The 27703-nt window shown below is 58.3% G+C and overlaps 1 protein-coding gene and 1 non-coding gene across 2 annotated transcripts; both read right to left on the reverse strand.

The window, feature by feature from the left end:
- Nucleotides 1-12598: 12598 nt before the first annotated feature.
- On the reverse strand, nucleotides 12599-21345 carry LOC144279515 (HAUS augmin-like complex subunit 5). Its single transcript, XM_077841060.1, has 19 exons — nucleotides 21201-21345; nucleotides 20507-20569; nucleotides 20208-20240; nucleotides 19867-19891; nucleotides 19250-19382; nucleotides 18580-18739; nucleotides 18158-18233; nucleotides 17609-17688; nucleotides 17472-17532; nucleotides 17069-17196; nucleotides 16728-16806; nucleotides 16326-16471; nucleotides 15884-16046; nucleotides 15401-15481; nucleotides 15063-15208; nucleotides 14050-14164; nucleotides 13664-13790; nucleotides 13330-13462; nucleotides 12599-12908 (listed from the first exon to the last, which is right to left on the reverse strand). Exons 1-19 carry the CDS (start codon nucleotides 21296-21298, stop codon nucleotides 12788-12790), a joined length of 1968 nt encoding a protein of 655 aa, XP_077697186.1. The 5' UTR covers nucleotides 21299-21345; the 3' UTR covers nucleotides 12599-12787.
- A 1335-nt stretch (nucleotides 21346-22680) lies between these two features.
- LOC144280045 (U2 spliceosomal RNA) lies at nucleotides 22681-22874 on the reverse strand. Its single transcript, XR_013348716.1, has one exon. It is a non-coding gene; the product is annotated as a U2 spliceosomal RNA (small nuclear RNA).
- Nucleotides 22875-27703: the final 4829 nt, after the last annotated feature.

Below are 27703 nucleotides of genomic sequence, written 5' to 3' on the forward strand. Positions count from 1 at the left end.
GTGAGCTGTAGCTCGCCAAAGCTTATGCTCAAATAAATGGGTTAGTCTCTAAGGTGCCACAAGTCCTCCTTTTCTTTTTGCGGATACAGACTAACACGGCTGCTACTCTGAAAGAAGCCAATGTACGCTTGCTGGGGGCAGCCTGGGCAGCTGGCCCCCACCCGGCTCCGGCTTCCAGCCTCCCTAGGGGGCGGAGTCTGGGGGGAGGGAGAGGAGGGGCAGGGTCACAGAGTGGGGCAGGGCCTTGTGGCGAGAGGGGGGGGAGCACCCCACAATTTTCTGTCTAACCCACCTTACCCACCCCCGCAGTGGGAAGAGGCGGGCGCCACCCCTGGTCTCCCCCCATCGCAGCCAATCACAGAACACAATCCCACTCATTCATGTGCCAGGCTCTAGTTTCCATCCTCCTGACTCCTCCCGTCTTCACAATGAGCCGCGCCATGCACCCAGGGGTGCGGACCGGGGGCCAGGATCCCTCACTTTATACCTGCCGTAAGGGGGAGCGATGAGGGGAGGGGCGGAGAGGAGCAAGGGGGGGGGCGGGATCTTGGGCGAAAGAAATGGCATGAGGGCGGGGACTCAGGGTGAGGGGGCGGCACGAGGGCGGGGTCTGAGGGGAGGATGCAGGCCGGGGGCGGGGCCTGGGGAAGGGGTGGTGCAGGGTCAGAGTCTCTAGGAGAAGGTAAATGCAAGGGCAGGAAGTCGGGGGAGGGGCTGAGGCAAGGGCGGAGCCTCAGGGAAAGGGACAGTGCAAGGGCGGAGCCTGAGGTGAAGGGGCGGGGCGTCGGAGGAAGGGGCTGTGACTGGTTACCTCACATTCACACTTGTAAACATATTTTTATAAAGCATATGCAACGTCACCGGGGCAGTGCGTGTGTGTGGGGCTGTGCAGGTGGGTGTGTTTGTGTAGCGTTTGTGTAGCTGGATTTGTGCCTGTGTTTGCATCTGTTAGCAGTTGTGGCGGCTGGATTTGTGCGGGTGTTTGTGTATGTTAGTAAGAATGTGTGTGTGTGGCTGGATTCATGCATGTGTTTGTGTATGTTTGCAGTTATGTTTGTGTGTGTGCATCTCTGCTGCCCTCTGCCGGCTACAGCGACAACTGCTTCTCCATGTGTCACAGCCCCCATACCGTCAACCTCGGTGGCGATTCCCCCATCTTACAAGGGCTGGCTGGCCTGACCCTTTGCCTGTCTGCGGAGTGTGGTGGAGGCTGCAGCTCGCCGCCCTGTGGTGCAGGAGGGCGCAGGTGCGGGGCGCTGGGCTCCGATGCACCTGCCCAGCTGCTTACAGTACATTCATTGATCTGCCCATCTTCATGCCAGAAGGGACCATTGTGCCCATGCAGTCTGCCCAGCCTGGAGACCGCCACCCAGGGATCCCAGATTCCAGCCCAGATCTGATGGTCGAGCTAGAGCAGTGCTTTTAGGGACGTCTGATCTCCATAGAAAAACTCCAAGAGCTGGAGACTCTGCCCTGTCCCTGGGGCAGTGATTCCCAGAGTCAATTTCCCTTCCTGGGGAAAATCTGCCCCTTATTCCCAGTCTTGATTTGTCTGGCTTCATCCACCAGCTATCAGCTCTTGCTCTGCCCTGTCTGTTGAGTTGATGAGTTCTCTGCTTCCCGAAAGCTCCTCCCCAGGGAGGTGCTCACAGACCAGGATCTAATCAGCTTGTCTCCTCTGGGAGAAACTCACAAGATCGAGCTCCTTCAGTCCTTGGTTCTTGGGCAGGTTTTCCAGCCTTCGGATAGTTCCAGTTGCTCTTCTCTGACCCCTCCCCGATTCCCCAAAGTCCTGCTGCACAAAGACCAGTGGTAAAAGCCAGCCACCTGGGTTCTTTATCCAGCTCTGGGAAGGGAGCGGGTGTGACGCTCTGTACCTCAGGGGAACACCCAGCACCCCTATGTTCATCCTTGTAAAATGATTGTGTGATATCCAATGCAAAGTTTGTCATGTCGGGTGTCTTCGGAAGGCTCATGATGCACTGGGCATTGTTGTTACAGTAGTGTTATAGTAAAGTTATAGGTTATAATTTCATGTATGTAGTTATGAGCCTGAAAATGTATCCTCATGGCTTAAAATAAGAGCAGAGAGGCAGTTCACACCTCATCAGGGCAGGTATGGGACAAACGCAGCCCAGCCTCACAGGAACAAAGGATACTGGCCTGGGCAGCAACAAAAGGGTCTGATGGACTCTCGATTGAGTCACCCCGTTTCCTTCAGCCAGTTTGGGACTGCGATGAGGTAATGTTCACCTGACTCTGAAGGGGGGGGGGGGGGCGCAAAGTCAAGAGGAAAGAAAGGACATGATGAAAGGGAGAGACATTTGCCATGCTCTTCCTCTCTCTTCCACCTACATCTACGGACACTACACCAAGCGACTGAAGCGCTGATCAAAGGGGAGAGGCTGGCTGAAGAGCAACTAGCCAGCCTGTGGTGAGACGCATCGTTAGTCTCTAAGGTGCCACAAGTACGCCTGTTCTTTTTGCTGATACAGACAAACACAGCTGCTACTCTGAAACCTAAGTTTGTAAGGACATTGAAAGTGTTAAGATCAGCTTAGTATGTGTTTTGCTTTTATTTCATTTGACCAAATCTGATTTGTTATGTTTTGACTTATAATCACTTAAAATCTATCTTTATAGTTAATAAATCTGTTCGTTTATTCTACCTGAAGCCGTGTGTTTGGTTTGAAGCATGTCAGAGACTCTCCTTGGGATAACAAGCCTGGTACATATAAATTTCTTTTTTAAATTGATGAACTCATATAAGCTTGCAATGTCCAGCAGGCATAACTGGACACTGCAAGACGGAGGTTTCTAGGGTTGTGTCTGGGACCGGAGCTATTGGCTAGTGTCATTCAGTTGCACGATCCAAGGAGCAGCTTACATGCCAGAGGCTGTGCGTGAACAGCCCAGGAGTGGGGTTCTCACAGCAGAGCAGGGTAAGTCTGGCTCCCAGAGTCAAGGATTGGAGTGACCGAGCAGATCACCAGTCCGGATAACACCAGAGGGGAATGTCACAGCAGGGTCTACAGGTTAGAGCGGGGAGCTGGGAACCAGGACTCCTGGGTTCTCTCCCTCGCTCTGGGAGGGGAGTGGGGTCTCCAGGTGCAGCAGCTTTCATCCAACAGACCCAGACCTTCCCAGGCATTTTGGTGCCTTGCTGCCACTGATTTCCAGGAATGACAGTGGATCAATCTTCATAGCCCTTGTGATTTCCTTGCTGGCTCTGGGACCCCCCCTTCTAGCCCCACTTTTGCTCCCCGCTGTACAAACCGGCTTTAAGCCCTGGCTTTCCCTACTGAGGAACAAATGTTGTAGCCCAGCACGATCCCAAAGCACTAAAATCCTGGAGACGATCAAAGTGGCTCTGAGCCCGAGAAATGTCTTCCCTGCCCCTCCTCTAAGTATCAAAGGCCGCCCCCAAAATCCAACTGGGTCTCGGCCACGGATCTTGTTCCCTTGACGCCAATGGGTTTTCAGTTTGATGCAGTGCACGAAATTCCCGGCTTTCAGAGCCAGCTGCGCTCCTGTCAGTGGAGCTGCTGGGTAACCCATAATATGCTCCTGTGGCATGTTTAATCCACTCAGTGGTCAGGAAGGAAACCTGCCCCGAAATCTGTGTGCAAGAAGAACCCACTTGGCTTGGAAGGGAGCGAGGAAAAAGAGCGAGTGAAAAAAATAACCAGCAAGAGAAAAAAGAACATGAAAGGCAGAGAAACTGACTAAATGCACATGCAGGTCTATGGCAGGGACTGGGACATGAGGCCTTTCCCCTCTGGGAGACGCCAGCTCCGACCTGCCCCAGGGCAGGGACTGGCAGGCTCAGGTGGGTGGGGAATGGTCCCCTGCTAGGGGGCACCAGCTCTATCTGGCTGATCCAGGCTGGCTTGGCCTGTGGTTCTGCCTGGACCATCCCACCCTCCCTTGTGCCCTGCCCTAGGGGCTGTAAAGACGGCCCTGTCCCGGGCACCTGAGCCCAGGGGTTTATTCCTGTGCTGAGATAGCAACAGCCCCTGCTGCATCTTCCTTGCCTGTCCTACCCAGCGCAGCCCACTTGGGGCAGGCAGGGATCCCACCCCTGAGCTCACAGCCCTGGCTGCGGCCATCCCCTCCTTGGCAGAACCACCTCTGAAGCCTTTGGGGGGCTTTGGGGGCAACTTTGTCCTTATCCTTCTTCCATGGAGAAACTGAGGGATGGAACAGGGAGAGGTGAGTGGCTTGAACCCAGGAGCCCTGGCTCCCAGACTCACCCCCTCCCCCTTCCTGTTGGAAATCAAGTGGAGGAAAGCTTTGCTGGGGGGGGTTCCCCAGCTAGGAAGTGGGGGTAGACAGCACCTATCAGTGGGTGGCGGGAGGCCCCTCTCAGGCTGATCCCTCTGACTCCCTCAGACTGGGCCCTGGGAGTGTCCCAGAGCTGGCCACCACCTGGGTGATTTGCGGGGGGAAGGAGGGTGCCAGCATTGTACCCACCCCCTGGGAGCTGAGGGGGTCTGGAGTACCCTCAGCTGGTTGGGGGGACACGGGCTCCCACTGCCCGACGCTGCCTGATGGCATATACAGGCTTTGGCTGATCCCCAGGGCACCGCCCCAACAAAGCCCCGCAGCACCCTGTAAATCAAACAATCCTCCTGGGCACAGCCAAGATGCCGCTGGCCAGGGAGCCAATGAGACCCCACTATCATTGCCAAGGCTGCTAATTCCCCTCAGCTCAGTCGCAGCCCGGCTGGTTAAAACATCCTCTTGCCGGACTGTGCTTAATGTGGCCGCAGAACCGAGTGCAGAGGACCGAGCATTCTCTGGGTGCAGCAGCTTTCATCCAGCAGGCTCCATGTCTAGTTGGCAGCCGGTATCAAGTGGAGTGCCCCAGGGGTCGGTCCTGGGGCCGGTTTTGTTCAATATCTTCATAAATGATCTGGAGGATGGTGTGGATTGCACTCTCAGCAAATTTGCGGATGATACTAAACTGGGAGGAGTGGTAGATACGCTGGAGGGGAGGGATAGGATACAGAAGGACCTAGACAAATTGGAGGATTGGGCCAAAAGAAATCTGATGAGGTTCAATAAGGATAAGTGCAGGGTCCTGCACTTAGGACAGAAGAACCCAATGCACAGCTACAGACTAGGGACCGAATGGCTCGGCAGCAGTTCTGCGGAAAAGGAACTAGGGGTGACAGTGGATGAGAAGCTGGATATGAGTCAGCAGTGTGCCCTTGTTGCCAAGAAGGCCAATGGCATTTTGGGATGTATAAGTAGGGGCACAGCGAGCAGATCGAGGGACGTGATCGTTCCCCTCTATTCGACATTGGTGAGGCCTCATCTGGAGTACTGTGTCCAGTTTTGGGCCCCACACTACAAGAAGGATGTGGATAACTTGGAGAGAGTCCAGCGAAGGGCAACAAAAATGATTAGGGGTCTAGAACACATGACTTATGAGAAGAGGCTGAGGGAGCTGGGATTGTTTAGTCTGCAGAAGAGAAGAATGAGGGGGGATTTGATAGCTGCTTTCAACTACCTGAAAGGGGGTTCCAAAGAGGATGGCTCTAGACTGTTCTCAACGGTAGCAGATGACAGAACGAGGAGTAATGGTCTCAAGTTGCAGTGGGGGAGGTTTAGATTGGATATTAGGAAAAACTTTTTCACTATGAGGGTGGTGAAACACTGGAATGCGTTACCTAGGGAGGTGGTAGAATCTCCTTCCTTAGAGGTTTTAGAGGTCTGTCAGGCTTGACAAAGCCCTGGCTGGGATGATTTAACTGGGAATTGGTCCTGCTTCGAGCAGGGGGTTGGACTAGATGACCTTCAGGGGTCCCTTCCAACCCTGATATTCTATGATTCTATGACCTTCCCAGGCATTTTGGTGCCTCGCTGCCCTTGATTTCCAGGAATGATTGTGGATCAATATTAATAGCCCTCGTGATTTCCTTGCTGGCTCTGGGACCACCCCTTTCAGCCCCCCTTTTGCTCCCCAATGTACAAACTGGCTTTAAGCCCCGGCTCTCCCTACTGAGGAACAAATGTAGTCCAGCATGATCGCAAAGCCCTAGAATCCTGGAGATGATCAAAGTGGCTCTGAGCCCGAGAAACGTCTTCCCTGCCCCTCCTCTAAATATCGAAGGCCGCCCCCAAAATCCAACTGGGTCTCGGCCATGGATCTTTTTCCCTTGATGCCAACGGGTTTTTGGTTTGATGCAGGGCACGAGATTCCCAGCTTCCCGGGCCAGCCGTGGTTGCCCTTTGTTGCCCTTCGCTGGACTCTCTCCAATTTATCCACATCCTTCTTGTAGTGTGGGGCCCAAAACTGGACACAGTACTCCAGATGAGGCCTCACCAATGTCGAATAGAGGGGGACGATCACGTCCCTCGATCTGCTCGCTATGCCCCTACTTATACATCCCAAAATGCCATTGGCCTTCTTGGCAACAAGGGCACACTGCTGACTCATATCCAGCTTCTCGTCCACTGTCACCCCTAGGTCCTTTTCCGCAGAACTGCTGCCGAGCCATTCGGTCCCTAGTCTGTAGCGGTGCATTGGATTCTTCCATCCTAAGTGCAGGACCCTGCACTTATCCTTATTGAACTTCATCAGATTTCTTTTGGCCCAATCCTCCAATTTGTCTAGGTCCTTCTGTATCCTATCCCTCCCCTCCAGCGTATCTACCACTCCTCCCAGTTTAGTATCATCCGCAAATTTGCTGAGAGTGCAATCCACACCATCCTCCAGATCATTTATGAAGATATTGAACAAAACCGGCCCCAGGACCGACCCTTGGGGCACTCCACTTGATACCGGCTGCCAACTAGACATGGAGCCATTGATCACTACCCGTTGAGCCCGACAATCTAGCCAGCTTTCTACCCACCTTATAGTGCATTCATCCAGCCCATACTTCCTTAACTTGCTGACAAGAATACTGTGGGAGACCGTGTCAAAAGCTTTGCTAAAGTCAAGAAACAATACATCCACTGCTTTCCCTTCATCCACAGAACCAGTAATCTCATCATAAAAGGCGATTAGATTAGTCAGGCATGACCTTCCCTTGGTGAATCCATGCTGGCTGTTCCTGATCACTTTCCTCTCATGCAAGTACTTCAAGATTGATTCTTTGAGGACCTGCTCCATGATTTTTCCAGGGACTGAGGTGAGGCTGACTGGCCTGTAGTTCCCAGGATCCTCCTTCTTCCCTTTTTTAAAGATTGGCACTACATTAGCCTTTTTCCAGTCATCCGGGACTTCCCCGGTTCGCCACGAGTTTTCAAAGATAATGGCCAATGGCTCTGCAATCACAGCTGCCAATTCCTTCAGCACTCTCAGATGCAACTCATCCGGCCCCATGGACTTGTGCACGTCCAGCTTTTCTAAATAGTCCCTAACCACCTCTATCTCCACAGAGGGCTGGCCATCTCTTCCCCATTTTGTGATGCCCAGCGCAGCAGTCTGGGAGCTGACCTTGTTAGTGAAAACAGAGGCAAAAAAAGCATTGAGTACATTAGCTTTTTCCACATCCTCTGTCACTAGGTTGCCTCCCTCATTCAGTAAGGAGGGTGCAGGGGGGGGTCTCTCCTTGCAGCCATGGAGGGGGGGAATCTGGTGGATGTCCAGCCCCTCTGGACACCTCTACCAGAGACCCCCAAGAAACCCACAAGTTTCCTCCGCATGTGTGGAGGGGTCCCTACTTTCTGACTTGGGCTGGAGATATGGAGAGGGGTGTTTCCGTGATGTCAGAGCCCTGCGGCGGAGGGGCTCAAATCATGACTCTGAAGTGGCAGGGCAACCTCCCTCCCGCCCCCCAACCCCGCTCACATTCGGCTAGGGGGCTGGGCTGGGATCTCTAGGGAGGGAGAAACAGGAAAAAACAGCCACCACTATGGAACCCAGGAGTCCTGGATCCCAGTCCCCCTGCTCTAACCTCTAGATCCCACTCCGCTCCCAGAGCCAGGGAGAGAAGCCGGGGTCCTGGCGCCCAGCCCCCACCCCGCTGTGACCACTAGACCCCACTCCCCTGCCTGGGTGCTGCAGGGGTAACTGTGTCTCTGTCCCAGCTCTGCTCAGGACCTTGACTGATTTTCCCAAAGTGCTTCCTTCCGAAGCCATCACATCTGCCCCCCCCGGGCCGGTCACTGCCCATCCATGTGTGGGGGCACCAGCACCGAGCTGGTTCGCGATGGGAAATCATGCAAGCTGGCCCTAGGGAGACGTCTGTGCCCCAACACACCCGGGGCACACATTAGCCCACCCCCAAAAGAGAGGGACAATCACACCCCGAGCCACAATCACCCCACACACACCGCAAATATTCACAATCATTTCTCAGAGACATAACCGCACACAGTTCACTCCCACTGCTCCCAACACAAGGACCTCTTGCCCCATGCAGCATGTGCTGAGGCCTGTGGAACTCACTGCCACTGGACAGCTACCCATGGGAATGGACCTTTCCAGGAGACCAATAGACATAGCCGTGGCGACAGATGAGGATGGACTCCCAGGGTCTGACCCAGGCTGAGACTGGGCTAGAGGGGTCCATGGCTCTGATCTAGAGGGGTCTATCCAGCAGGGGGCAGCGTGACCCACACAAAAACCTACTGGAAGCACCTTTCTTAGCGGATCTCCCAGGCCATCTCCCACCCTGCCCCTGGTTGAGTAACTAAGGCAGCCGCACGGGACTCTGGGCCGTGTTGCAACCCAGCCCCACCCCTCGCTCCCACACACTGGTGGGTTGGGTAACTGCTGAGGGATTACACAAGAGTCAGAGCCAGGAAGAGAACCCAGGAGTCCTGGCTTGCCCCTCTCCGTGCCCCCACTCTAATCACTAGACCCCACTCCCCTCCCAGGGCTTGGGATAGAACCCAGGAATTCTGACCACCAGCCCCCACCCCCAACCACTAGACCCCACTCCCCTTTTAGATGTTAGGCTCGCTGCCTCTTCTATCCCTCTCCATCTGTCCATCCCTTTGCTGCAGGTTTTTGGGGTGTCACCCCTGCTCTGCGCTCCTCCAGTGCAGCCCAAGGCCTTCCCTCCCCGCAATCACATATCCTCTCCCCCCTGGTACTGGATCATCTGCTAGGCCCCCCACTCCCTCTCGGGGCGTGCCGTGCGGCATGGCTGGGGATGGTGCAATGACCCAGCACCAGGCAACGCGGCACGGAAACCACAGGCCCTGCCCCGCCTGATTTGCCCTCCAGGTGCATCGGAGCCCAGCGCCCCGCTCCTCCACCCTGCTGAGCCACAGGGGGCGAGCTGAAGCCCCCACCACACTCCGCAGACGGGTGAAGGGTCAGGCCAGCCAGCCCTTGTAGGATGGGGGAATCGTCACTGGAGGTGACAGTTTGGGGGCTGTGATGCGTGGAGAAGCGGTTGTCGCTGCAGCCAGCAGAGGGCAGCAGAGCATGCATGCACACAATTGCAAACATATGCATGAATCCAGCCCCACCCACACATTATTACTAACATACACAAACACCCACCCAAATCCAGCCACATCAACACACACACCTGCACAGCTACACAAACACCCGCCCATGCACAAAACCCCTACAGAACCTGATTCACACACAAACGTGCACAAATCCATACTCTCACACACACACACCCCCCATTCCCCTCCTATACACACACTTTGGGTCACTGAGAAACTTCAATTGGACGGGGGTGTCTATTCTCTGTCTCCCAGGGCCCCTAGGGGGAGGACTGGGGGCATGGCCAGGGCCCACTGGGCTGTGGCTATTCTCTGCCCCCCCAGGGTACATGGGGGTGGATTGGGGGCTGAGGGGGCACAATCCAATGTCAGCCAAGGGGGGGTTACAGGTGGGGAGGGGGCCATAGTTTCTGCACCACCTGGTTCCTGGTACAGACTCCCTGCACTTCTTGGTAGTTTTCACCCCATCACCACTTCCTGCCCTGCCCCCTCCTGCTGTGTGAAATGGTTAAAAGGGGGATGGGAAGAACCCAGGAGTCCTGGCTCCCAGCCCCACTCTAACCCGAGAGCAGGGAATGGAACCCAGGACTCCTGAAACCCAGCCTCCCTTCCTCTAACCCCTAGACCCCACTCCCGCCCATTTTGGGAGCCAGGACGCCTGGGTTCTAATCAGGCTCTGGGAGGGGAGTGGAGGCTACTAGTTAGAGCAGGAGGAGCCAGAACTCCTGGGTTCTGTTCTCAGTGCTGCTCTGTGATACTGGGCCTCTCTTTCTCCTCCCACTTTTTGGATATGGAGACTGTAAACTCTTTGGGGCAGGGCCTGTCTCTCGCCTCGCCCAACAGGGCCCTGATCTCAGCTGGGGTAGGGACTGTCCTTGTGTCTGTGCAGCCCCATGCACAACAGGGGCCTTGATTCTGCCCCTGTCTCTTTAGATGCTGCTGTGTACAGATCAATAGACCTGAATACTAAAAGCCATGGCACCGCCATTGCCATGCAAGGGCAAAATGGGATTCTTACCCCTGTGACCCTCCGTACATCCCCCCCCCCCCCGACAAGTTCCCCGAGTCTCTGCCCTGAGCCCCTTGTGCTGCTCAATGGCAGTGAAGAAAGCCGCCCAGCCCTAGCGACGAAAGAAGACGGGGATGAAAAAAAAAAAAGGCTTTACAAAAATTGGCCACACCAATAGGAAACCGGCCGCAGCGGTTTGCGACTACACCCGCCCCCCTGCGCTTACCCGTCCCCCTTGGGGAGCAGCGATGGACGACACCATCCAAGTAGGTTCTGGAGATGTTCCTCCACCTGCCAGCGTCTGGGCTCCAGCCGGTGCTGGGCTGCGTTCAGTTCCTCTCTCTGGTGCGTGCCCCGGCTCCACGAACGCCCCCCCCACCCACCCACCCAGACGCTCAGGACTGAGCTTAAATAACCCAAACCAAACCAAACCGCCCCAGGGAGAGACACCCACGGCGCTGCTCAGCCGGAGTCCCACAAAGGAAGATGCCTCCCCCTACCCATTCCTGAGCGTGTGGGAAGGGGGTCAGGATTGGGGAGCATGGGGCACCTATGGATGGTCAACCCAAGCAGAGGAGAAAGGATCTCAAGCCAGAAGGGAAGTGGGAGGGCCTGTGCCCCCAACATGGAGAATCTGGGGCGGACCCTTGCTTAACAGGTCAGTCTGTCCTTTCTGTTACTGTCCCCTTCTAGCTTTATCTAGAGCTCCTGTTTGTTCATTTGTTCTTTTTTCTTCCTTTCCTTCCGTAGTTTGCAGGTTCTTGCTTCCTTTTCCCCCCCTCTACCTCTCATGCTCTTTCTTTCCTTCACTTTCTAATGTTTTTCCTCTCCCTTTATTTCTTTCTCTGTCTTTCACACACTTTTCTCTCTCGCTGATCATTTTTTTTCACTTGCTCTTTTTCCTCGCTCCCTTCCGAGCCCAGTGGCCCAGGAAGCTGGGAATCTCGTGCCCTACATCAAACCAAAAATCCGTTGGCATCAAGGGAACAAGATCCATGGCCAAAACCTAGTTGGATTTTGGGGGCAGCCTTTGATATTTAGAGGAGGGGAAGACGTTTCTCGGGCTCAGAGCCACTTTGATTGTCTCCAGGATTCTAGGGCTTTGCGATCATGCTGGGCTACTACATTTGTTCCTCAGTAGGGAAAGCCGGGGTTTAAAGCCGGTTTGTACAGCGGGGTGCAAAAGGGGGGCTGAAAGTGGGGGGTCCCAGAGCCAGCAAGGAAATCACAAGGGCTATTAAGATTGATCCACCGTCATTCCTGGAAATCAGGGGCAGCGAGACACCAAAATGCCTGGGAAGGTCTGGGCCTGCTGGACGAAAGCTGCTGCAACCAGAGAATGCTCGGTCCTCCGCACTCGGTTCTGCAGCCACGTTAAGCACAGTCCGGCAAGAGGATGTTTTAACCAGCTGGGCTGCGACTGAGCTGAGGGGAATTAGCACCCTTCGCAATGACAGTGAGGTCTCGGCTCCCTGGCCAGCAGCATCTTAGCTGTGGCCAGGGGAATTGTTTGATTTGCAGGGTGCTGCGGGGCTTTGTCCTGGGGATCAGCCAAAGCCTGCATATGCTATCAGCCAGCACGGGGCAGCAGGAGCCCATGTCCCCCCAACCAGCTGAGGGTACTCCAGACCCCGTCAGCTCCCAGGGGATGGGTACAATGCTGGCACCCTCCTTCCCCCCTGCAAATCACCCAGGTGGTGGCCAGCTCTGGGACACTCCCAGGGCCCGGTCTGAGGAAGTCAGAGGGATCAGCCTGAGAGGGGCCTCCCGCCCCCCACCGACAGGTGCTGTCTACCCCCACTTCCTAGCTGGGTGTCCCCCCAGCAAAGCTTCCCTCCACTTGATTTCCAATAGGAAGGGGGAGGGGGTGAGTCTGGGAGCCAGGGCTCCTGGGTTCAAGCCACTCACCTCTCCCTGTTCCATCCCTCAGTTTCTCCATGGAAGAGGGATAAGGACAAAGTTGCCCCCAAAGGCTTCAGAGGTGGTTCTGCCAAGGAGGGGATGGCCGCAGCCAGGGCGGCGAGCTCAGGGATGGGAATGCGCATTAGTCAGTTTATTCAGAACAATGGGAATTACAGAACGCCACAAAACCCACGTGGGATCCCCCCCACACCTGACACTGCTCCCCCACCTCCGCTCAGCCCCACCAACCCTCCCACCACCAGCATCTGGGTCACCCCCCCTTACACTGACCCCCCACCTTGCGGAAGAGGGGACAGCTGGGTTAGGCCCCCAATACCTCCTCCCCAGATAGGCGCGTCCCACCCACACTCCTTCCCTAATATGGGTGTGGCTACCTACAACTGCACCCCTTTGGGGGCGAGGCTCCCCGAGCCCCTCCCAGGCAGGACGGGGCCATCACGCCCAGCTGTGCTGCTGGAGGGTCTTGAGGGCCAGGGTCCAGCGCTCCAGCCACTGCTGCAAGGTGAGGCCCTGGCGGTGCTCCGCCGGCAGGGAGAACTGCCCCGGCTGCTCCCACCTGAACACAGGGACGGGGAGAGAGAGGGGAGCAGGTGAGATGGCTCCTTCCGGCCCCCCGCCCCAGTTCCCCCCCCAGCACAGACACCACCACGTCCACACTCAACCTGCACGCACAATCTCCCCGCCCAAATCATCCCTTATTGCATATGCCCCCCCCCCCCCGGCCGCTCCCTAGGTACGCCCATTCTCCAGAGGCACCAGACCACCCCCTTCCTTCCCACTCCAGCCCCCAACCCCCCAATCAGTCCCTCCTGTGCCCCCCCCTCCACTTGGGCAAGCCCCCTTCTTCCTCACAGACCCCACCCCACCCTAGGCAGGGGAGAACCAACCCTGGACCCCCTCCCAGCACAGGATGGGCAGGGCCTCCCCCCTCTGCAGAACAAGGCGTCCCATAAACCAGGTGGGCGGGGGCTCCTCACCAGGCGTCGATCGTGGCCTGCACCTCGGGCCAGCGCTCGATGCGACGCTCGCACTGCTCGGTCACCAGCTGGATCCGCGGCCCCAGGGCTCCGGCCTGCTCCCGGTCGTGGTCCCGCAGGGCCTGCAGCAGGACTGGGGGAAAGAGACGTTGGTGAGGCCCGGAGGAGTTATGGCTTGGGGGGGGGGGGGGGGTGGTGCTGAGCTGCGCTGGGCGGATGCCATGGTCCTGCCACCCTTCAGGCCGGCTCGTGTGCCAGGAGGGTGCCCCTCGCAAACCCTGGGAAGGGGCCGCAGGCTAGGAGTCGTCTCCCTGGAGCCATGGGGAGAGCTCACCTTGCACGTCGGTCCCCTGGCGCTGCTGCAGGCTGGCTAGTGCCTGGCTCTTGTAACTCAGCTGGGCACGCAGGGCCAGCAGCTCCTTCTTCAGCTCAGCCATGTGGGGCAGGAGGTGCTCCGGGGCCTGGGGCAGAGACAGAGACAGAGACACAGGGGGTGAGGGGAGACAGGGCCTGCCCCCTCTCCCCCAAGATCACCCCCCAGGGGGCTCTGAGGAGGTTTAATGCAAAATAAACTTGGGGGGTGCTCCTGCCCCACCCCCTCCCCGGGGCCCCCCATCCCATCTCTCCCCAGAAGAGGGTCTCAGAGGAGGGGTTCACTCCCACCCTGTGGGGAGACATTCCTGCTCCCTGCCCCATTGCTCCACCAAGTGTGCGTCTCACCTTGTAGAGAGGGAAGCCGGCAGCCTGGCACACAGTGAGGAAGGCCCGGTGCTGGGCGAGCCCCGGCCGGTCCAGCCGATGGATGGAGAGCTCGTGGGCCGGGACCTGCTGGGACCTGGAGGCGGGGGACGACCAGGTCAGGGCAGCTGAGGATCAGCCCCTGAACCCCTCACCCTCAGGCATCCCCCATCCCCACCGGGCACCCCAGCCCACAGCCCTCCCGCTCCCCAGGAAAGGCTGGCGGGGCCCCATCCTCACAGCAGCCTGCTGACATAGTACAGCATTGGTACCCCCGGGAGAGCAGGTACCAGTGTTCCCAGCGTATTAATACCCCAGAGTATCAATGCTCCTCTCACCGCTAGAGGCTACCGACGCTCCTAGAGCATTATCAGCCCAGAAAGTATTAATCCTCTTACCACAGATCTGGGGTACCAAGGCTCTCAGAGCATTACCACCCCACCCCCCCCCCCGGAAAGAGTATTCATGCTCCCACCAGAGTATTAAAGCCCCTGCCCTATTCTCAGGGTATTAGCTCTCCGCCCAGAGAATACGGGGTTTTCATTAGTATTCCCCAGCACCAACGCTCCTGCTTGTCTCCGTGCCCCGACTGCAGCATTAATCCCACTACCTAAGTACTGATGCTCCTCCCAGAGGACCAGCACCCCCAGCTTGGGGCAGAGGAGCAGAGTACCAGTACTGCTCTGCAGGCACCTCCCTCCCTCCCTCCAACTGGCGGATCTCAGGGTGCTTTTCCCAGGGTGGGTCTCAGCCCCGTTTCAATGGGACACAGGTGGGGAGGGAAGGGGTGGGGAGAGAAAATCCCAGGAATCCTGCATACCCCAAGTCCAGTAGTGCAGGAGGGGGAGCACAGGTACACCCCCAAGGCCAAGGGACGCCCCCCCATATGGGGACCCAGCCCCTGGGGCAGCCCAAGAGGGGACAGTTGGCCCCAGGACCCTGCTCGCTGTGGGGGAGAGCAATCAGACAGAGCAGGAGGGTGGGGGGAGACTCACCCAGGGAGGCTGCGGTGCAGCAGGCAGGGGAGGGCAATGGCCCCCAGCTGCCGGACCTCGCGCTCCACGCCCCCGTGCAGCCGCTGCGACTCCAGGGTCACGTCCTGTTCCGGGCCCAGCAGCTTCCTCTGCACGAAGGCCTGGACCTGAGAGAGAGAGAGCAGGGTTTGGGGGAGATCATGCTGGTGCCCTGCCCTCCCAGCCCTGGGCCCCACTCCCCCAGCCCTGCCGGTGCCCCTCAGGCCCGACCCACAGCCTCCTGGTATCCCAGCCCTGGACTCCCCCATCCTCTGTCAGTGCCGCTTGATCCCGCCCCATGGCATGGAAGGATGTCTCACCTCGGCCTGGTCCTTGCGGAGCTGGCATTTGATGTAGGAGGTGCCTTTGATCAGCACCCGGACGTGCTGCTGCTTTTCACGCTGGGGGGGGAAGGGGGGAGAGAAAGTGTCAGTCCTGGGGATGCTTCAAGACAGTGTCATATTCAACCCATATTCAACCCCGCAATCGCTCCCTTTCCCACAGAAGGAACCCCCCCGACCCCCAACTTGTTCACTCCTTCCTTTCCCTGCCTCCCCTCCCCCCCATCATCCCCAAACCCATATACTCCCCCAGCATGCACCCCCTCTACTTCCTTCCCCCCAGGCCAGCCAGGTACCCTGTGGATCCCCCTCCAGGAACCCCCCACCCACGGACACCCTCCCAGCCAACCCCACCTCATTCTCCTGTGTGCCCTACTGCCTCCCCACCCCCCAGGCAGGTCCCACGTCCAGAGGTTGCCCTGCTCTGGCCCCCAGATTCCCCCCCGCGCTTCCCGCACTCACCACCAGGTGGCGGAAGTCCAGGATGCGCTGACGCTTGCTCTGCAAGGCCTGCAGCTCCGCATGGCGGGCACTTGCCTCCTGCTCCAGTTCCTGGCAGCCTCGACGCAGCCCATCCCGCAGCCCTGCCAGCCGCACAGCCCGCAGCTCCAGCTCCAGCACCGCCCTGGGGGCCGGGCGGGACAGGCCAGTTCAGTGGGGGGGCGGGGGGGAGTCTCCCCAGCAGGGGGTGCTCACCACAGGGCCCCGAGAGCACAGGGGGACCCCACAGGACAGGGAAGTCTCCCCAGCAGGGAGCGCGCTCCAGGAGGCCCTGACAGAGCCGGGGTACCCCTGGGGTGGGAAGTCCCGCCAGCAGGGAGCGCTCTCCCAGCGGTGGGTGGTCACGAACTGTGCAGGGCTGAGTCCAGGGGGCGGGGTGTCTCCCAGGGCCTGCGGCTGCTACCTGGCGAGGATCGCGTGCTCCGAGCCGTCCGCCACCAGCCGGTTCATCTCCTGCACGAGGGAGGCCAGCTGGGCCCTGCCGCGCTGCTCCCGGGCCTGTAGGGGGAGCTGCTGCACCCACAGCTCCTCACACCTGCTCCAGCCTTCCTGCAGCCGGGGGAGGGAGCAGGTGAGGAGGGACAGGGGACTCTGCCCCCTCCCCCCACTATAACCCAACTGGAGATATGGGCCCTGTTGTCCCTGGGACCCCCCAGCACTGAGATACAGCCCCTTCCCCCTGATATATCCCAGACCCCAGGAGCCCCAGATGTGGCCCCCTCCCCCCGGCTATATATCCTAGCCACTGGGACTTGCCCAGCCCCCACATACGGCCCTGCCTGCCCCTCCCCATGCCCCCACTCACCTGTATGAGGCCCCGGACGGAGGGCAGGGCTGCTGGCGGCCCCGCCAGGTCTTCCAGACGGGAGCTCTCGTAGCGGAACCTGCAGGTCAGAGGGCAGAGATACAGGTCCCAGCATTGGTGCCATGGGTCACTGCAGCACCACTGGGGTGACAGGCCCCAGAGCCCCGACTCTGGTCCCTGCAGTACAAGCTGACACCACCAGGGGGCCAAAGCCCCACAGCACCCCTCTCTCTCGAGCTCTGACTCTGCCCCCACCCCCAAGTACAAGCCACCACCACTGGGGGGCGATAGCTCCGTACAGCACCACACCCCCACACTGTCAGCCCCTTAGCGGTACCCACTTGAGGGCCTCTACGTCGCGGGGAATGTCAATGCGGCTGGTGAGCTCCTGCATCTGCAGGGTGTTCTCCAGGGCCAGGTGCTCCAGGGCTGCCAGGACATGGTTGGGAGGGTGGGAACCCACGATGGCCTGCGTGGGCAGAGAGGTGGGATGAGCCACAGTGGGCCAGGGACGCTGTACCTTCCCTCACGGCTGGCTCCAATGCCCCATACGGGGCTAGAGGGCGCTGCGCTGCAGGGAGCAGGGCAGGGGGCTCTCCCCTGGCAGTCAGGGCTGCCTCAATGCCCCAGCCCGGCGCTAAGGGGCGCCCAGCTGCCCCTCCCAGAGGTGGCTGCATCTCTGTAGCAGGCGAGCCGTCCCCAGGGTCCCTACCCCATTGCTACTCCCTCCCTCCCCTCCGTTACCTCCACCGTGCTCAGCCAGTGCTGGTAGGACGCGTCCAGCAGCTCCTCGCTTGTCCTGCTGCTAAGAGAGACACATGAGGCGGGTCAGAAACAGAGCACGGGGGAAGGAGAGGGCAGGGGAGCTCACAGGGTCTTACAGGACGGCCCCAGATGTGCTGTGCTCGAAGAGTGACTTCAGGAAGTGGAAGCGCAGCTGGCAGGCCTTCCGCACGTCCCGCTGCAGAGACAGGGACAGACACGCGGACGGGTTACCGGGGTGGGGAAGACACGACGGCCCTCAAGAAAGCTGCAGATCACTAGGATCTACTGGATCCTCCCCCCTTATTGGGATCCAGGCACCAGGCTCAGGGAGATCCCTCAGGATCCCAAGACCTGATTGCCAATGGCCCGAAAGACTCTCCCCGGGGCTCGGCACCAGGCTCAGTCCGATTCCCTCCTCCTTCCCAACCAAACCCCATCGCCAGATCCCACAGGGAGATCACCAGAGCCCCATGCTGGCATTCACAGGGCTCAGATTACCGGGTACCCCTTGTCACTAGAGCCTGCCTTGGCATCTCCAGATTCCCCCCCATGAGATCCAGGACTGGGATCCCCAGATCACCACCCCCAACTAGCAGAGGGGAGCAGGATTCTCAAATTCCTCTCCCCCCGCCCAGGATCTACCCACTATCCTCTCTCCAACTCACCAGTACTTCAGGCTCCAAGCCAGCAAATCCAAGGTCAGGCAGCTTCCCTCCCACTGTCAGCTCCACCTTGGCCTTTCTGCAGAGACCAGAGGAGGCTGTGAAAATTGGCGGGGGGGGGGGGGGGGGGGAAGGAGGAGGAGGGGCGGGAGAGGAAGGGGGAGCACAGTTAAGGACATCCCCCCCCATCCCCAGCGAGACCCTGCCATGGAGCAAAGGATACTGAGAGATGCTACCCAGGATAGGCAATCCCCAATCCCTAATGCCACCTGCCATGGGACCCACTACCAAGGAGCAAAAGATTCTGGGAGCTACTGCCCAGCAGAGATGTCCACCGGATAGTGCTTCAGAAGCAAAGGATTCCGGGGGACGCGACCAGGAGCAGTGGGGACCCCACGCTAAGGACAGAACCACCCCCCACACACCTGCTGATGTCCTTCAGCTGCTCCAGCCGCCCCCTCAGCTGTGCTATGCTGCCCTGCAGCTGCTGGCGTTCCTTGGCCAGGCGGGCCGCATAGGCCTTGAGCAGCAGGGAGCGGCGCTGGGCGTCACGGATCCGCTCCTGGGCCGCCTCCAGGGAGACCTCTGCGGGGTGGGAGCAGAAAGACCATCAGGGAAACCCCACCCCAAGCCCCAGACGCTAACTACAAGGCCCCAATCCCCTCCCAGAGCTGGGGATAGAACCCAGGAGTCCTGGCTCCCAGCCTCTCCCACTCCCCTGCCCCGCTCCCAGAACCCAGGAGTCCTGAGGTGACGGGTGTGAACCCCACAGGTGATTGTCTGGGGAGGGACCATAGGGGGAAAATCAGCAGCCCCAGGGGCCACGGGAACCTTGCGGATGGGGAGGAGACCACGTAGGGAGATGCTACCCCCAAGGACGGCAGGGCAGGGGAACAATCCTGCCCCGCCCCCCACGAAGAAATGGGGGGAAATGGATTTGGGCTACAGGGGGACAATCCCACTGGGTGTTGGGGGAGAACAGATGGGAGGACTGGGGTGGACTTTGTGCCCCCCACCCCCAGAGCAATGGCCTGGGGTAGAGCGCTGGAGACACAGACTACGCCGCCTCCCAGATCCTTGGGGCTCCCCCCTTACCATCAGCCATGACCTCGCGCTGGGCTGTCTCTATCTGCAGGTCCAGCTGCTGCAGCTCCCCACACAGGCGGGCCACGCCCTGGGCAAGCTGCTGGCGCCGCTCCTGCTCTGGTTCCGACCCACTGGGCTTTCCCTGTGGGGAGGGGGAGACACCGACTGCTATAGACCCAGGCATCCTGCTCACCCCACGGCAAGGCCCCTGTTCCACCCTGCAGCACCCCAATCCCAATCCCCCACCCTCATCTCCCAGATCCACAGCTCAGTAACAAGGCACCCACTCTCCCCCACCCTATCCCATGCCATAGGACCCCTCTGCACCACGATCCCACCCCGACTCACTTCCCACCCACTGCTCCCACCCTAGTCCACCCCGCAGCACCACCTGATCCTCACCTTGCCCCATGACCCCATCCCCTACCCTGACGCACTCTATCCCATCCCACAGCACCCCGATCCCCTTCCCCGCCCCTCCAAATCCAGATTACCATCCCCTACCGACTCCCCCACCCACCACAGCAACACCCAGTCCCATCCACAACACCCGTCCCATCCCATCCCACCCATAGCCCTCACCCACACGCCCCTATACACCCAGCAGTCTCCACCGGCCCCCTCACCTCTGCCTCCTCCAGATGCTGGTACCTGAAGCAAGGCCTGAGTAAAGGGGGCTGAACGTGGAGAGTGACAGAGGCCTGAACAGACGGACAGACACACAGACATCAGGGAGAGCTCGGAGCCAGCAGGCTTCGAGGTCTAAGGCCAGGAGACAGACGCCAGCCAAGGGTCGGCAAGGAAATTAAACCCGCTCCTATAGGGCATAGGGGACACCGGGCTGGATGGGCCCAGGGGCTTGGTCTAGGCAGGGACGGGGCAGGACACTGGGCTGGATGGGCCCCTTGGTGAAAAAGCTGCCCATAGTAACAAGCCCCCACGGCAAAGGGGAACGAGGAAAGGATACCACAGCAAGTTCCCTCGGATCTTCTTCACATTCCTGTGAGGAAAGAGAGAGGGGTGAATCTACTGCAGAAGCAGCAATGGCTCTGGGAACGGAGGGGGGTCCAGTGGTTAGAGCAGAGGAGTACGGGAGCCAGGACTCCTGGGTTCTACCCCTGGCTCTGGGAGGAGACCTGAAAAGCACAAGGCCCCATGTCCAATTCCCCGCTGCTGCCCCCCTGAGCCAGCCAGACCCCCGCCCTGGGGCCGGGTGGGAGCCAGCGGCCCTTTGAGGGGAAAGGCGCCAAACCCCATTCCTCTCACCTCTGGTGGTGCACGTGCCGGGTGACGTATCTCCAGATCTCCGCACACTGGCCTGAGCACATCCTGGGGATACAGAGCAACAGCATCAGCCCCATGGGGACGCGACCGGAAACCCCTACGAGGAGCATGGGTGGCCCTTGGTTGAGGGCCGTATACCCCCCCCCACGTCCCTGCAGGGGGCTGGGAGGCCCTTTTATGGGGGAGAGCGGAATGTGGGGGGGGGGGCTCTGGCCCCACAGCTGGGATATAATCAAGGGGCAGTGAATGGGGATGTGGGGGCAGTAGGGCAGTCAGGGAACCCATGGGGAAGAAAGGTGGAGGGCTGGGGGCTGGGGCAGGAAGGTACCAAGGAGCAGAGGAGCCAAGGGGGGGCCAAAAGAGGATGAGGACCAGGGGGGCAGGACGCGAGGAGAGAGGGAGGCCGCCCCCACAGCGGGGACCCCGAAGGAGCAGGGGAAAGGTGGCCTGGGGGGGGGAGCCGCAGGAGCCCGCGGACAAGGAGGGAAACGGGAACTCGCGGAACAGGAGCCAGGGAGCGGGGGGGGGGGAGCAGGGGGCGGGAGCCGGGGGGGGTCCCCGCGGTGGGAGGGCGCAGGGTCCGGGGGGGCAGGAACCGGGGTGGGCCCCCAGCTGGGGGGGAGGGGCCGGGGGGGGGTCGGGGGGGTCCCCGCGCTGGGGGGCCCGGGGCTCTCACCGGCGGAAGGCCCCGTCGGGGGGCACCTTCCCGGGGGGCAGCCCCATCTCCTGGGCCGCCCAGAGCTTCAGCTCCAGCGCCGGCCCGCCCCGCTCCATGCCGGGACCCGAGCACCGAGCGCGCCGGCCGCTGCCGCAAGGCCCGCCGGGAGCTGGGGGGCGGGGCCTGCCGCTGCTGGGGGGCGGGGCCTGCCGGCAGCCGCAATTTGCCATTCCCCCCTTCAGGTGCGGGTCCCAGCACAGGCCCCAGGGTGGCCCCTCCCCGGTGTGTAACAGCGCCACCTGCAGGCTTCCGGCAGGACGAAGAGAAGGCGCAGCTCATGTGCCCTGCGCACTGAATTCCCGCGGGTCTTTGCTGAGCCCTTCTGTACCCCAGGGGTTCTCAAAATGGGGGTCGTGAGGTTATTACGTGGGGGGGGTTGCAAGCTGTCAGCCTCCACCTCCAACCAGGGGTGGGGATTAGAGGGAAGGGGCAGTGAGGGGGCAGGACTCGGGGGCAATGGGCAGCGTGGCAGTGAGGACTCCGGGGAAGGGGCGGAGTGGGGACGGGACTGGGCGAAGGGGCGGTTCGGGGGCGGGGCCTCGGTAGAAAGGGCGGGGTGAGGGCGGGGCCTTGGAGCAAGAGGCGGGGTAGGGGCGGGCCCAGGAGGGGTGGGACCGTGCGGGAGCGGCGATGGGGAGAGGGGCGGTGTGGGGGCGGAGTCTTGGGGAAGGGACGGGGCAGGCCAGGGTTTCAGGAAGAAGGGGAAGCACAAGGGGGAAGGGGCATTGCGGGGTTGGAGAACTGGGGAAAAGGGGCGGCACCGGGCAGAGCCTTGGGGGAAGGGGCGGTGCGGGGGCGGGGTTTGGGGGGAAGAGGCGGCATGAGAGCAGGAGATCGGGGAGAAAGTGAAGCGCCGGGGGGAACTCGGGGGGAAGGGGCGGGGCCTCGAGCGATGGGGAGGGGCAAGGGTGGGGGCTCGGAGGAAGGGGAGCCGCGGGAGGGGGGTGGCCACGTTCCGGCGCTGGTGGCCCCCCCCCTTTTAGGGACCGGAAATTCCGTCGCCCCTGCGCGCCCCGCACCCCCAGAAACGCTCCTCCATGCACAGCCCGGCTCTCACTGCCGGGCTCCCCGAGCCGAGTGCAGAAGCTGGGGGAGCTCAGGGCAGGGACGGGGCGGTGGCTGGACCAATGGCGGCCGGAGGCGCCCCCCGGGGCCGGGGCCGGGGCCGAGAGGGGCTGCGGCGGAGCGCGGCACCCAGCGCCTGGGGCGGGGAGACGAGGGGGCGGCGCGGGGCGGGGCCCCTGTCGGGGGCGGGGTTATGCAGATCAGCCGCGTCCGGCGGCAGCGGCGAGAGGAGCGAGGCAGCTCGTGCGGACGGAGAAAGCAGCGGGCGCCGCGGGCGGGGATTGACCCGCTGACCCCCCAGCTCCCGGGAACAGACCCGCAGCCGCACGAGGCAGCTGGCTTTTTTCTAGCAGCAGGTTCTCCCCCCGCCCCGGGGAAGGGCACCGCGCCCGGCAGCGCCGCAACACCGGGCTGATGCGTGGAGCGAACGGAGCGAGCTCCTCATCCCGCTCCCTGTTCCAAAACTCCATTTAATATGAAGCTCTCGCCTGGAGAACACACCGGAGATTAAACGGAGAAGACCAGATTTAATAATTGTGTTAAGATCATGTTGAAGTAAAAAGCAAACGGTACAGAGTTCAAGCATAGAAGTTTCTGGTTATCAGGGAATAAGGTACAGATTATCAAGGGGTGCGAAATTCGGTTTAGGAACGGGTGGCGTTTCCCAGACAGACGCACCGGGGTGGCCAGCGCGGTGGTGGTGGGAGACGCGCGCCTGCTCATTGGCAAGGTCTCGGGGGACTCTGATCAGGTTGTCATTATCTTAACCTGCTTCCGCACTTCGCCAAAACAGTCGTGTCTGACGCTGTGTCAAATTAGCTGACGTGCCCAACACAGAGAACTTCTGTTTTATTGTCTGGGGGAAAAAAATCAAGTTGGTAGCTGATTACCGCACATGCGCAGATGCACCAGGTTAAAATAAACCGAACCAAAGACCCAAGCTTGTGGACCAGGCCAACTTTAGGGCACCAGCCCAATAAACACATGTGCGGGCACCAGGCTGAGCGGGCAGGACCCGGCGGCCAGGAGCCTGCCATTAAAATTCCTGCCCGCCCCGGCCCGCTCTTTTCCGCCCCCCGACCCCAGTCCCCTGCCGGGGCAGGGTGAAGAAGCTTGGTCCTGCCGGCTGCTGCTCCAGGGCAGGCAAGCTCCCCACTCCCCCGCCTCTTCCCCTTCCCCCCGTCTCTTCCCCCAGCGTGCTGGGTGCCTGCCCCGCCTCCTCTCCCTCCCTGCCGCCCATCAGCTGAGGGCCGTGGCGAGGCCCTGGCAAGATACACTTAATTAACGTTCTTTAAACTTAAGGCAATAAAGAGCCCCGATAAAAACAACAATAAAGGAAACAGCTGCAGGAGTAAAAAGAGAATGCAGGCAGAAGTCCAGCCACAGAGTGGGGGCTGTCCAGTTTATTGCACTGAATGCAGCATGTATGATTATCTGCCCAATGGGTGGGTGGCGTATGTGTGCATTCAGTGCAAGGAGCTCCTGGCCCTCAAAAGAGACCGCGTATGGGCTTTGGAGGCCAGAGTGGCTGAACTGGAGGAGGTAGGGGAGACAGAGAGGTACATACATGAGACGTTCCAGGACACAGTAGAATGGTCCCACTCCGAGTCATAGAATCATAGAATCATAGAATATCAGGGTTGGAAGGGACCCCAGAAGGTCATCTAGTCCAACCCCCTGCTCGAAGCAGGACCAATTCCCAGTTAAATCATCCCAGCCAGGGCTTTGTCAAGCCTGACCTTAAAAACCTCTAAGGAAGGAGATTCTACCACCTCCCTAGGTAACGCATTCCAGTGTTTCACCACCCTCTTAGTGAAAAAGTTTTTCCTAATATCCAATCTATACCTCCCCCACTGCAACTTGAGACCATTACTCCTCGTTCTGTCATCTGCTACCATTGAGAACAGTCTAGAGCCATCCTCTTTGGAACCCCCTTTCAGGTAGTTGAAAGCAGCTATCAAATCCCCCCTCATTCTTCTCTTCTGCAGGCTAAACAATCCCAGCTCCCTCAGCCTCTCCTCATAAGTCATGTGTTCTAGACCCCTAATCATTTTTGTTGCCCTTCGCTGGACTCTCTCCAATTTATCCACATCCTTCCTGTAGCGTGGGGCCCAAAACTGGACACAGTACTCCAGATGAGGCCTCACCAATGTCGAATAGCCCCTGTGCTGACAGCCCCTGTGCTGTTGAGGAGGATGAAAGTCTCAGGGAAGGAGAACATCCAACTGGAGCAGAGGGAAATGATCCCATAGTTGGGACCCTCCTCCCAGATGATGTCATGGTATCCTGTCACACTGAGGACTTGATGTCATACTGAGGATACCCCTCTCGGGGAGGGAACTCCAGTTATTAGGAAGAGACAGGTAATGGTAATGGGGGATTTGATGATTAGAAACATAGATAGCTAGAAGAAAAGGAGTCCTTGTGGCACCTTAGAGACTAACCAATTTATTTGAGCATGAGCTTTCGTGAGCTACAGCTCACTTCATCAGATGCATACCGTGGAAACTGCAGCAGACTTTATATATACACAGAGAATATGAAACAATACCTCCTCTCACCCCACTGTCCTGCTGGTAATAGCTTATCTAAAGTGAGCAACAGGTTAGGCCATTTCCAGCACAAATCCAGGTTTTCTCACCCTCCACCCCCCCACACAAATTCACTCTCCTGCTGGTGATAGCCCATCCAAAGTGACAACTCTTTACACAATGTGCATGATAATGAAGTTAGGCCATTTCCTGCACAAATCCAGGTTCTCTCACTCCCTCACCCCCCTCCAAAAACCCACCCCCATACACACACAGACTCACTCTCCTGCTGGTAATAGCTCATCCAAACTGACCACTCTCCAAGTTTAAAACCAAGTTAAACCAGAACATCGGGGGGGGGGGGGGTAGGAAAAAACAAGAGGAAATAGGCTACCTTGCATAATGACTTAGCCACTCCCAGTCTCTATTTAAGCCTAAATTAATAGTATCCAATTTGCAAATGAATTCCAATTCAGCAGTTTCTCGCTGGATTGCTAATAAACAATGGTCACATAAACACCACCCTATACCGGAAACCTACTGACCGCTATTCCTACCTGCATGCCTCCAGCTTTCACCCTGACCACACCACACGATCCATCGTCTACAGCCAAGCTCTGCGATACAACCGCATTTGCTCCAACCCCTCAGACAGAGACAAACACCTACAAGATCTCTGTCAAGCTTTCTTACAACTACAATACCCACCTGCGGAAGTAAAGAAACAGATTGATAGAGCCAGAAGAGTTCCCAGAAGTTACCTACTACAGGACAGGCCTAACAAAGAAAATAACAGAACTCCACTAGCCGTCACCTTCAGCCCCCAACTAAAACCCCTCCAACGCATTATTAAAGATCTACAACCTATCCTAAAGGATGACCCAACACTCTCACAAATCTTGGGAGACAGGCCAGTCCTTGCCTACAGACAGCCCCGCAACCTGAAGCAAATACTCACCAACAACCACATACCACACAACAGAACCACTAACCCAGGAACTTATCCTTGCAACAAAGCCCGTTGCCAATTGTGCCCACATATCTATTCAGGGGACACCATCACAGGGCCTAATAACATCAGCCACACTATCAGAGGCTCGTTCACCTGCACATCCACCAATGTGATTTATGCCATCATGTGCCAGCAATGCCCCTCTGCCATGTACATTGGTCAAACTGGACAGTCTCTACGTAAAAGAATAAATGGACACAAATCAGATGTCAAGAATTATAACATTCATAAACCAGTCGGAGAACACTTCAATCTCTCTGGTCACGCAATCACAGACATGAAGGTCGCTATCTTAAAACAAAGAAACTTCAAATCCAGACTCCAGCGAGAAACTGCTGAATTGGAATTCATTTGCAAATTGGATACTATTAATTTACAAAAGAAAAAGGACACTAAACTTTCTAAACTACTACATGCTACAAGGGGCCACAGCAATGGTTCCCTCAACCCACCTAGCAATATTGTTAACCTATCCAACTATACTCTCAGCCCAGCAGAAGCAGCTGTTCTATCCCGGGGCCTCTCCTTCTGCCCCTCCACCCCCACGAACATGATACAGTTCTGTGGTGACCTAGAATCCTATTTTCGACGTCTCCGACTCAAGGAATATTTCCAAAATACCTCTGAACAACATACTAATCCACAGAGGTCTCCCTACCAACACTACAGAAAGAAGGATTCTAGGTGGACTCCTCCTGAAGGTCGAAACAGCAGACTGGACTTCTACATAGAGTGCTTCCGCCGACGTGCACGGGCTGAAATTGTGGAAAAGCAGCATCACTTGCCCCATAACCTCAGCCATGCGGAACGCAATGCCATCCACAGCCTCAGAAACAACTCTGACATCATAATCAAAAAGGCTGACAAAGGAGGTGCTGTTGTCATCATGAATAGGTCGGAATATGAACAAGAGGCTGCTCGGCAGCTCTCCAACACGAGTTTCTACAAGCCATTACCCTATGATCCCACTGAGAGTTACCAAAAGCAACTACAGCATTTGCTCAAGAAACTTCCTGAAAAAGCACAAGATCAAATCCGCACAGACACACCCCTGGAACCCCGACCTGGGATATTCTATCTACTACCCAAGATCCATAAACCTGGAAATCCTGGGCGCCCCATCATCTCAGGCATTGGCACCCTGACAGCAGGATTGTCTGGCTATGTAGACTCCCTCCTCAGGCCCTACGCTACCAGCACTCCCAGCTACCTTCGAGACACCACTGACTTCCTGAGGAAACTTCAATCCATCGGTGATCTTCCTGATAACACCATCCTGGCCACTATGGATGTAGAAGCCCTCTACACCAACATTCCACACAAAGATGGACTACAAGCCGTCAGGAACACTATCCCCGATAATGTCACGGCTAACCTGGTGGCTGAACTTTGTGACTTTGTCCTTACCCATAACTATTTCACATTTGGGGACAATGTATACCTTCAGATCAGTGGCACTGCTATGGGTACCCGCATGGCCCCACAGTATGCCAACATTTTTATGGCTGATTTAGAACAACGCTTCCTCAGCTCTCGTCCCCTAAAGCCCCTACTCTACTTGCGCTATATTGATGACATCTTCATCATCTGGACCCATGGAAAAGAAGCCCTTGAGGAATTCCACCATGATTTCAACAATTTCCATCCCACCACCAACCTCAGCCTGGTCCAGTCCACACAAGAGATACACTTCCTGGACACTACAGTGCTAATAAACAATGGTCACATAAACACCACCCTATACCGGAAACCTACTGACCGCTATTCCTACCTGCATGCCTCCAGCTTTCACCCTGACCACACCACACGATCCATCGTCTACAGCCAAGCTCTGCGATACAACCGCATTTGCT

Source organism: Eretmochelys imbricata, chromosome 24 (assembly GCF_965152235.1).
Source record: "Eretmochelys imbricata isolate rEreImb1 chromosome 24, rEreImb1.hap1, whole genome shotgun sequence".
In the NCBI taxonomy this organism is placed as follows: domain Eukaryota; kingdom Metazoa; phylum Chordata; order Testudines; family Cheloniidae; genus Eretmochelys; species Eretmochelys imbricata.

Coding starts and splice junctions, on each gene's coding strand:
- LOC144279515 (XM_077841060.1), bottom strand. CDS start 21,298: ATGGAGCGGGGCGGGCCGGCGCTGGAGCTGAAGCTCTGGGCGGCCCAG. Junction 20,241..20,506: donor CGGCACGTGCACCACCAGAG/GTGAGAGGAATG, acceptor CTTTCCTCACAG/GAATGTGAAGAAGATCCGAG. Junction 16,047..16,325: donor GAGCACGCGATCCTCGCCAG/GTAGCAGCCGCA, acceptor CCCGGCCCCCAG/GGCGGTGCTGGAGCTGGAGC.